General features: G+C 42.4%; 1 protein-coding gene across 2 annotated transcripts; it reads left to right on the forward strand.

The window, feature by feature from the left end:
* The first annotated feature begins 2,813 nt into the window (after positions 1–2,813).
* Positions 2,814–9,946, forward strand: ube3a (ubiquitin protein ligase E3A). 2 transcript variants are annotated; one of them, XM_052073727.1, is made up of 11 exons: positions 2,814–3,011; positions 4,210–4,256; positions 4,353–4,594; positions 4,728–5,857; positions 6,017–6,161; positions 6,271–6,476; positions 6,552–6,716; positions 7,320–7,475; positions 7,561–7,634; positions 8,344–8,487; positions 8,719–9,946. In XM_052073727.1, coding segments are annotated over exons 2-11 (2,385 nt in total). In that variant the 5' UTR covers positions 2,814–3,011; positions 4,210–4,254; the 3' UTR covers positions 8,840–9,946. The 2 variants fall into 2 exon arrangements, with proteins under 2 accessions (XP_051929687.1, XP_051929688.1); XM_052073728.1 differs by having other exon boundaries at positions 2,832–2,873.
* The last annotated feature ends 808 nt before the right edge of the window (positions 9,947–10,754 follow it).

Below are 10,754 nucleotides of genomic sequence, written 5' to 3' on the forward strand. Positions count from 1 at the left end.
TCTTATTTTGGGGAAGGGGCGGGAAGCGACGCCACAACTTTTCTCTTGCGCGGCAGGGAAAAACAGCTCAAACTAGCGGCTAGGTGATCATTCTTTCCCTTCCCTGGTGAGGCGTTTTAGTTTCCTCGCGAAGATAGTTCCTTTTCATCCATGTCCTCACTCCGCCCGCCCAGAGGACAACTTTTAGCTTGTTTGGAGCTCGTCTCCTTTTTTTCCACTTCGGGAAGGATGCTGACTTTGGCCCGCCCCGGCATGTCGATCTAAAAACTACCTGGATGCGACTAACCGGCTAGCATAACCCATAAACTACAATGAGCTAACCGGCTAGCATTAGCTTGTGTAGATCGGCCCTCTTGACTGGAAACGTGACACTCAAGCCCAGCCGCCCGCCCCGGAGCCCAGCCCGGCTGCTCCCACGACTGCCACGCGGTATTCCCGGAGTTGTGTTCCTGTCCCCAGGAAGGCCGGGGAACAGGAGCTCATTTTCCGTTGCAGGACGGAAGGAATGAGGTACAAGAACAAAAATGCTGATTAAATTTGGGAGGAAACATTGAGATAAGTAGTGCCTTGAGATACGAGGCACCCGGGTTACGAGTTTTTCCGTGAAGTGAGTTGATTGCTTTGATTTGGGAGCAAACGTTTTCAATACTTTATATTGTCAATGAACTCTACTCACATAGCAGGTCTCTACAGAAGTTGTGAAAAAAAAGAAAATAAATATGAGTTGAGTTTTAAGTTGTAATATTACCATTCAACACCAGATGGCAGACACGGCTTGGTTACCCATGCACATTATACTGTCCTATATTAATAATAATAATAATAATAATAATACATTTTATTTGTGGGCGGTAAGGAGGCCTAATTTTTGCTGATTCTGGACTATTGGAAAAACATTAAAGAGAAACGGTAGCCAAAATATATTTTTTTAATTGAGTCAGTTAATTTTTGTGAAAAAATACACAATATGAGTTCTTGCAATTACAAAAACTATATGGTTTTATTTCTTTGGAATTGTTCGAACCTTTTGTTGTGGGTGTCACACAAGAACCGCCTCCCCCCTCCCCCCCGCTGAATCCTCAGGAGCTTCGCTGACGTCTGGCATGACCGTAAACTGTGATGTTCTATGCAACTATTTCCCCAAAGAAAATTTGTCCAGGTGAAAAATCAAACCTGAGGACTTGGGGTTGCTGGCTACTTACTTCAACACTTGTGCACAGCTGGAATAATAAAACAGAATAAAAATAAGAGTCTCCTGGTCGACTATTCCAGGTATTTCCCCAATATGCAACAACAGCGTGTTGTAATAAAGCAGCCTGATGCAGTTGGAATTTGTCCCAAAAAGACAACATGGAATCAATTCAATAAATCCATTAGATTACAAAAATCCATCAGCTTTTCCAAGGCCTGATCCTTCATAACTGATTCCTATAAAACACAAATAATAAAAATGAAAGAGTCTTGTTGGCGTGAAGAAGAATTCCAAATATTCCCAAGATGGATGAGTGAGGAGTGAGGCACATGTGATTTAGGATTCCAGCCTTGAAATGTCAGGAAGGGAAAAATAGTCAAGTTGTTGCATTTGAAAATAGGATAATGGGAAAAAAATTTAAATCAACTACAAATCATACTCACCAGACATACTGATTATTAAAAGTGTTAATTTATGCACATTGCTAGAGATGTGTTTCGCTGGTCTAAGTGAACATGTTTCGCTCTGACCCCATTGAAGGCCAGCAGAGAGAAACACTACAAAATGAAAGGAATAGACAAAATGAATTTCACAAATTAAAACTCAGATTGTAAATGTAGGTCAGTGCTCCTGATAGTGTTTAAACCAGCAGAGAAACCCTGCATGAATAATAATTTGTTTGGGGCAAGACATCTCCATTAAATTGTAATATCAGTGTAAATGGAAAATGGAAAAAGTATGAGAAACACTCACCTAATCAAAGCATGATCAGTTAATTCATACTAAAATATAATCGCAATCTTTCTGGATGATAACAATTTCAAATTGGTGAAAAGATCAAAACCTGTTATAAAGGAAAGAAACTACGGACTTTATTTTGGCAACAGTAATATCATGACACATAGCTGATAGTTCAGTTTCCCTGGGACCATCTGGGACAGCCTCGAATGATATTGAATTCACTTTAATTGGGGGTGAAATGGCGGCCTAATGACTTCCAATACGCTCTAATCAAGCAATGAAGAGAAAACATGATGAAAGGCGCAGCAGGGTGTAGGGAGATTGATGTGTGCCCCTTTTGCAGTAATGAGGAGAATATATTAATGTTTTACTGTATGAATAATCAGATTTGAATGCGTATACTGTGTAGCTGTAAGATTCACTGAGGTCTAATCATAGTATGCAGTGTGGGCCATCATTTCTCTGGCGTTTGTTTTTAGCACTACAGTATTTCATAATAAACAAAATGTGTCCTTACAGTGATCCCACGTGTTCATAAAGAGAACTGCAAAAGTGGCCACACTATAAAGTATGTTTTGGCATTTTTTTTGCTTGTGTCAGCATAAAATAATTGTATTACGAACCAAAATCATACAATAATGATCATAATAGTAATGATCGTAAAAAATATATATAATCAAACAAAAAAGACAGAATTTATAGTATTTTAACAAATGTTAGCGTTTTGTCGGCTTAGTTTAAAAAATCAAAATAAATCATGTAAATACTATGCATTAAAATTAATGAGATATACATGTCAATTTGGGAATTAAATATTAATCGCGAATAAATAACGCCAATAAATTATGAAACTCCTCCTGGTTCGTGGCTACGGGGGGAGGGAGGGTCAGGGTCTGCGCGTTGCATGTTGGGATAATGTCACGCTCGCTCGGACAAGATGGTAGAGATTTTTGTTGTGATTTGTTAAAGAGTCGCTCACCTTAAAGTTGTCACTTTTTTATCCATTAGTTTATATTTACCTTTATTTACGCAGAAATAAGTTTGTTTTGTTTCCAAAACGTAGCGACGAAAATAAACAGTGAGTGGACGGCATGCCTTTGAAGTGTGTGTTTTTGCAGTGTCACGGACACACACGGGCACTTATTGTATGCTCACTTTAATAATTGCTTTGTCACTTAGTGTAGGTTTTTAAATGTGTGTGTCGAACTCTTGTTCACCCCTGGTTACTTTTAGTATATTTCGTCGCGTTTGTGCCGGCAGAAGGTCGATGAAAAATGTCAACTTACCAGCGTGACGTCAGGCAGTGTGTGTGTGTGTGTGGGGGGGGGGGGGGTTCAAGGAGAGCGTGTTGTTGACAAACATTCGTTTTACAGCGGTTTAAAAAAGGGGCTTTTTTCGTCAAATTGAACCCTTTCAGTTTGTTTGATAGTTACAAAATATCGATCCTTGTCCAGAAATTAATAAATTATGTAATCTGGTTGAAACATTTTCAAGTTTGGAGTCAAGAATGAAATTGCGTGATTCAATACAATTAATAAGGATTTGGAAAATGTCAACAACAAAGCGAGAAGGTGCAATTTGCTGCCGGCCTGTAAATTATTGATTAATTTTAAAAAGTTTAACTTGAAAAGGACAATTTGAGACTAAAATCCCCAACCTTGGGACGTTTCATTACATTTGAATTAACACTAAAGCTAAAATGGTTCATAAAAACGAAGGGTGGTGGACAGAAATAGCTAGCAAAGAGCACAAAAGGTTAATGACAACCGTAATAATACACAGACATTTATATTTATAGCTCTCCCATTTTATGTTCGTGCTATCTTGAAAAAGTAATCTACATAAGAAATAGAATTACAGCTCAGCCTCGCCTCGTTATGGAGATTGATTTTTTTGATTTGCGCCGTGTCAAACTAATCGACCCAGGCTTCAGTACCCTATGGAACTTCAACCAGTGGCTCTCCAACTGAAATGTGTTAAAAAGTTAGATGAATATTGTACCTAAATGAAGTTTAAAATCAAAAAGCTTGTCAAGGTGAAATGCAATCGTATAAAATTTACAGTAAAAGTGAAGTCATACTCAACTGCACTAAAATAATGGTTCTTTATATTCGGTTATATTGCATTTTTTTGGGTGTTGTTTTAATGGTTTCGATAATCGCAATGTGGTAGAGGTGGTATGAAGAGATTAATGTCAGGTAAAGTCCCCATTGAACGCCCAGATATCAAATGCACAGCCCGCCAACGGAATGCGTGATATATCATTTTTCTTTCAGGGCTATTGTCCTCTGGACCTGCAGAAGGTTTCGTGATCCAGCCGAATGTAAGTTATGTCACGTTCTAATCAAAGCGCCACTTCTGAATCGTCAGATTTATGCCAATCGGACGAAATTATGGTCCTCAATATCTTGGGCCACAGGAACAGATCAGCAGCAAAGAATCTCATCGAGCGCTACTTTTGGCAGTTAACCGATGGCTGTGGCAATGACGACTGTGACAACGAGTTCTGCGCCTCGTGTCGCCATTTCCAACCGCTGGATAGAAACGCGGCGGCGGTCAGAGCGCTGGAGCTGTGTAAGATCAACGCCAAACTTTGTGATCTCAAAACTTCCCAGACAGGATCTGACATTCAGCCTCCGGGTCTTGAGGAGGACTTCTCAGGTATTGTGAAGCTGATTTTGATTTCAATATTTGTTTTTTGTAAAGTCTTCATTGAACATTCCCACACGTTTTCCGAAATGTTCAAAAAAAAGAGTTTGTTAATTTAGTGTTTTCTTTTTTTGTATTTCTCCAGATGTCCATTACCTCACAGAGAACACTGTTTGTACGATTCTAAGTGTGTGCGAAGAGGAAGGTGACTACTCCGCCCTTATCCGTGTCATCGGTCGGATTTTCTCCAACGCCAACGCCTTGATAAAAAGCTTCCGTAAGGATGAAATCAACTCCTCCGAGCCCAGGGACGGTGCTTCTGAACATCCGGGCGCCTCCCTTGATGTCACTGTGGACATTGACTCGGTGCGCCGTGTCTACGAACGACTCCAGACCATCGAGCAGGCTGAATCGGCTCTGCTCACCGCACTGGTCTACCTCACTCCCAACATGGATCTGGATCTGGAGTACCTGGAGGCGTACGAGGCCAATCCGGACTACCTGAACATCTTTGTCATCCTGATGGAAAATGGGAACCTACACAGTCCCGAGTACCTGGAACTGGCACTGCCGCAGTTGTGCAAGACCATGAGCAAGCTACCAGTAGCCGCCCTGACTCGGCTTTGCAAGCTGTGGTCCGGGTATGAGCTCCCGCACATCCGCCGCATGATGGAGACCTTCCAGCAGCTCATCACCTACACTGTGGTCAGCCGGGAGTACAGCGGCGAGCATCTGGTCAATGAAGATGACACAGTCGTGGCCGCCTGCAAGTGCCTGAAGCTCGTCTTCTACGCCAACGTGTTGGGCGGCAACGTGGATACGGAGCACAACGATGACGACGACGACGACGACGGCGGCGCGGCCGACTCGGACGAGCTCAGCCTGCACGAGCTTCTGGGTGAGGAGCGGCTCTACAAGAAGGGTCCTCAGATAGACCTGCTGGAGAAAGAACTCGGGGTCCGGCCAATCGACAGCAGGAAGCCCCTCATCCCATTTGAGGACTTTGTCAATGAGTCTCTGAATGACGTGGTGGAGATGGACAAGGACTTCACCTTTTTCAAGGTCGACGCGGAAACCAAGTTCTCCTTCCAGACTTGCCCCTTCGTCCTCAACGTCTTCACCAAGAACCAAGGGCTGTACTATGACAACCGGATCAGGATGTACAGCGAGCGTCGCCTCACTGCCCTGTACGGCGCGGCACAGGGGCAGCAGCCCAGCCCTTACCTCAAGCTCAAAGTGCGGCGGGATCACATTATCGATGACGCGCTCGTCAGGGTGAGTCGCCGCGAGACCACGTATGGGTCTAGACACTATACGGTGGTCCCTTAACTTACTATTTTAATTTCCTCTACGATTATGATCAACCTTACCCACGGAAATGTTTTGAAGATTGTCGAAAGTGGCATTGAACTGTTTTTGCCGCCATCGACGCAGCTGGAGATGATCTCCATGGAGAACCCATCTGACCTGAAGAAGCAACTCTTTGTCGAGTTCGAGGGCGAGCAAGGCGTGGACGAGGGCGGCGTTTCAAAGGAATTCTTCCAGTTGGTCCTGGAGGAAATCTTCAATCCCGACATAGGTGAGAGGATCACAGGGGAGCGTTTGAAAACACCAGAGACTATTGCGCTTATCTGTCTGCTCCTGTGATGTAATCAATCCACGCGTTGACTTTGTGACTCTACCCACAGGGATGTTCACCTACGATGACGACACCGAGCTCTTCTGGTTCAACTCGTCTTCCCTGGAGAACGAAGCCCAGTACACCCTTGTGGGCATCGTGCTTGGCCTCGCCATCTACAACAACTGCATCCTGGATGTGCACTTCCCCATGGTGGTCTACAGGAAGCTCATGGGCAAGAGGGGGACCTTCTGCGACCTCCCCGACTCGCATCCAGTACGGTTGCGTAGACTTGACTTCCGAGTGCGCTCACTTTTCTTAAGAATCGTCAACAGACTCTTTGTGTTCCAGGGTCTTTACCAGAGTCTGAAGGAGTTGTTAGACTACAATGGCGATGTGGAGGCGGACATGGCGCTTACCTTCCAGATCTCCCACGCAGACCTTTTTGGAAGCCCTGTGCTGCACGACTTGAAGGAGAAGGCAGAAGACATTCCTGTTTCCAAGGAGAACAGACAGGTAACAAGAAATACAGGGAACCTCCCTTCATCATGGCCGGGGATATTCATTCCAGACCTGCCTGAGCAAAGTTAGATAAGGAGAAACCATAGAAAACAAACTTTTAAAAAAAAAAGTTTTTACTCCTGGCACACACTTGAACTCCCACACGTCCCCGCATCGTAGGAGCCAACTTTATATCATCCTCAAGTGGAGATCTTGCAGTTCCTTAGCAACATACTTTGGACACGTCGACCTGCTGGATGGATTCCAGCGAGTCAGTTTCCTGTATGCTTCCCTGCTTCCTCCGTGTTAACGCTGCGCCTCTCCAGCGCTGAATTTAAAGGGAATGAGATGTGCCACTTCTGTTAGCCAGGAAGCAAGTCGGTTCTATTCACGCCCACAACGGCGCAAACACCTGCTTTTACCTGCGCACATCTATGCAAATAGCAAAGGACAGAACACTCCACTCTTGGGCACAGTATAATTTTTTTTTAAATCAAAGATCCACTCCCTTTATGCTAACATAAGACTCTCATATAAATCTTGAAGCACCTGCTACACACACCCAGCAGAAACACCTACAAAGATATGTTTTGTTTTGTTTTTTTTGGGGGGGGGCAGGAATTTGTGGACCTGTACACTGACTACATTCTGAACACGAGCGTGGAAAGGCAGTTCCGGGCGTTCAAGAAAGGTTTCCTCATGGTTACCAGTGAGTCCCCGATGAAATACTTGTTCAGGCCCGAGGAAGTGGAGCTGCTTATCTGTGGAAGCAGGGTGAGGAAGCATGCTTTTGTCATGCAATTTAGTTTTGTTGTTGGTGTCTTTCGTTTGACAAACGACTTTTCTCATGGCCAAACAGAAACTTGACTTTGAAGCCCTGGAGAAGACGGTCGAATACGACGGAGGTTACACCAAAGACACGCAAATTATCAAGTAAGTTTGACTTCATTCATCCATTTCAGCTGCCGTGAAAATAAACGACAAAAAAAATTGTGGTTTTGAAAAGGAAATTAGCGCTCTTTAATATTGTACAAACCCAGTTATTATGTAATTTTGTAGAATGGAAAGAGGAATCAGTTTGTGCAATGGTGTGATTTGGTTAGCATGCATTGCCCACTTGGGGGCAGCATAATACAAGGAGGCGATCACAACACCTCAGTAAAATGCCGTCAGATTACCATAATTTCCCAAATCAAAGATATAGAAGTGATGAACTGCCAAATATGGAGTAAACATTTTTGCCTGGCAAATACGTTTGAACGTATGAGCAAGTACTTTCAAATGTATTGAAATGGACTCAAACGTATTTGCAGGTATTTGCTTGTAGGCTAAATGCTAAAAACAGACAAATTTTGCCCATAATGCCACAGGCTATTGAAAGTAAAAAAAATATTTTTTTCCCCATTATCCCGTGGGGTTTTGAGTTGCATTATGGTAGTTGTTTTTCACAGAGGATTAAGAATATATGCCTGTGGATATTGTTATATTGCTCGTCTATGTGTTGCTCCACCGGTGGTGTTCAAATATCAGTTCCTTAAAGCGTGGGGACATAGATGCTATTCATCTATTTGTTAGCGTGAAGCCAGCGTACTTTCTTGGAAATACAATCGTAATAACGTCGATGATTGTTGTTCTTTTATAGAGACTTTTGGGGAACACTGCACTCATTTGGAGAGGAGCAAAAGAGGCTATTCCTTCAATTCACCACTGGCACGGACAGAGCGCCGGTCGGCGGACTCGGCAAGCTCAAAATGATCATCGTCAAAAATGGCTCAGACACAGAAAGGTACGGACTATTGTGTTTTTTTTTTTTTATGGTGATTATTATTTTTAAATGACAGCGTCAAACCAACCTGCTAGTCTATTAGTGAAGTAAAGTAACGGTAAAGGAACAGGTCATGGACCAAAACATAGCACATTCCACCCGCAGCATCTCTCCATTTTTGGAAAGAAGCATCTCTTGTTCCAAAGCAGCCTGCATCACACATCCCGTCGACGGATCTATTTTGTCTCGCAGGCTGCCGACTTCGCACACCTGTTTCAATGCGCTGCTCCTTCCGGAATATTGTTCCAAGGAGAAACTGCGGGAGCGACTCCTCAAGGCCATCACTTACGCTAAAGGCTTCGGAATGCTGTGACGTGCCCGCCGTCTAGGTTTTGTTTTTGGGGGTAGCAACCGAGTATACCTTTTACACAGTGAGGGTTAACCCTGCTGCAAACATGTGCCTCCACAAATAACTCGGCAAGCATCACAACGGTGGAACTTTGGTTTCCGAGTGTGTTCTTTTGTTTTGTTTTTGAAAAGCTGTGAAAGTGGACTTATAAATGTGACATGAATCGATCCTTCGCTAAGCCACACGCCCTAAGCCGCCAGTCTGGCCAATCACAGCGCAGCGTAGACAAAAGATCTGTTGAATTCAACGATATGAATTAGAGTTTGGCTCTCTTCAAAGGCTAACAATGCTAGGCGACCAAGCATGATGATTTTTATTTTGGTCCATAACGCTAATGCTATGCTACTGACGTCGTATGTTTTCCTGATAAATTAAAGGGATTTTTTTGTTTCCTCCACCGTCTTCTATCCAAATCCCCAAATTATTCCAGATCAATGCAGGCTCTATATAAAGCCACACGCCTGCCCAAATGGCTCAAGCTAAGCTACTAAAGTCACGGAAGATAAACTTAGGACAAATTTAGGTGGCCAGAATGATTACGCTGTGCTACCAAAATCACATGTTAACCAAAGAGGTTGAAAATCAATCTTAATGTTTTTGTTTTTTTTATAGCATAAGATATGTATATTATTATATTGTATTTGCATTTTGGAAAAGCACATTATGATGTTGTTAGCTCAAAATACTAACGCTATGCTCCTATGTTGCTCAGTGGAAAGTCCATTTCAGCTCGTACAGTGTATTTATGCATTTCTGATATTTTGAAGTGAAGTGGTACATTTTTCTGCTAACGTGTGCACGTGTGCGAGTGAGAGGAGATGGTAACCTTTCACAACCTTTTTGTTGGTTCACAACCGTTTGTTGGTTTGTGATGAATTGTCAAGGGAAGTACACATACAAAAGGAGAAGAACAAGAGCCCACCTAAGCAAAAAAAAAAAAAAAAAAACCAAAACAAAAACCTTTTTGGGGTCAGATTTCTCAGGTAAATAACATATGTTTGACGTAGTGAAATTACGGAGTTGCAAAGAAGAGGAACTATATTGAAAAGATAATAAAATGTAAAAGAATCACTTTTTTTCCCCTTGCCTCGATGTATCGTACTTTGTCAGGAGCAGATTGCAAGTACCGGCGTATGCTCATGTAGACTGGGTGTGCTCATGTGATTTAAAACGTACTTTTTTTTCATGAAAAGTATTCCTTGGGGCCTGTTTTCACTCTGGCTGGCTGTCAAGAAATGGGGAAATTTCATATCACAACACTAAGGAAAAGAAATTTACTCTCACACAGAGTTGTTCAAATGAGAGGCCTTCGCGTGATTGCTTCAATCTGTTTATTTCTCACAGCCATTTGGCTAATAAAATAACAGACAAATATCGGTAAATGTTGAATATTTTAAAAACTAAATGTCAATGCAAACCACATTAAACAAATTTCTGTTAGTTTAATGCTGACATGAAATGTGAATTGGTATTGACTTGGTTGTGGAAATTAAATTTGCATATCTTGTGGGAATTTGAAACATGTCAACCATTGCTCATTTGACACATACAAGGACAACGTATACAACTAAGAAGGAGTCATATTTTTAAACACGAAATTGTTGAACCAGACCATGTCATTTCATTTAACGAAAGCTAATTTAATGCTAACGCATACCATAAAATATCAACAAAGAGCGTTTCTTGGCAGTCCAGGACTGAAAATCAATTTACTGAACAACCCACAGCTGTCTAAATTGTCAAAAATTGATACCCTGAAAAAAAGCAATCTTTTTTTGCCTGGTGCTCCAACTGTGTGTGGACTAGTTTTGGTTGTAAAAGGCCAAAATTGCCCCTTGGAAATAGCATAAGCTTAAATGAAACAGCAACAACATGTCAT

The sequence above is a fragment of the Hippocampus zosterae genome, chromosome 8, assembly GCF_025434085.1.
Source record: "Hippocampus zosterae strain Florida chromosome 8, ASM2543408v3, whole genome shotgun sequence".
In the NCBI taxonomy this organism is placed as follows: Eukaryota; Metazoa; Chordata; class Actinopteri; order Syngnathiformes; family Syngnathidae; genus Hippocampus; species Hippocampus zosterae.

Excerpts from the sequence above, each read along its gene's own strand:
- ube3a (XM_052073727.1), top strand. Across the intron at positions 5,858-6,016 it reads TCGATGACGCGCTCGTCAGG|CTGGAGATGATCTCCATGGA; the intron begins GTGAGTCGCCGC and ends CCATCGACGCAG. Across the intron at positions 8,488-8,718 it reads AATGGCTCAGACACAGAAAG|GCTGCCGACTTCGCACACCT; the intron begins GTACGGACTATT and ends TTTGTCTCGCAG.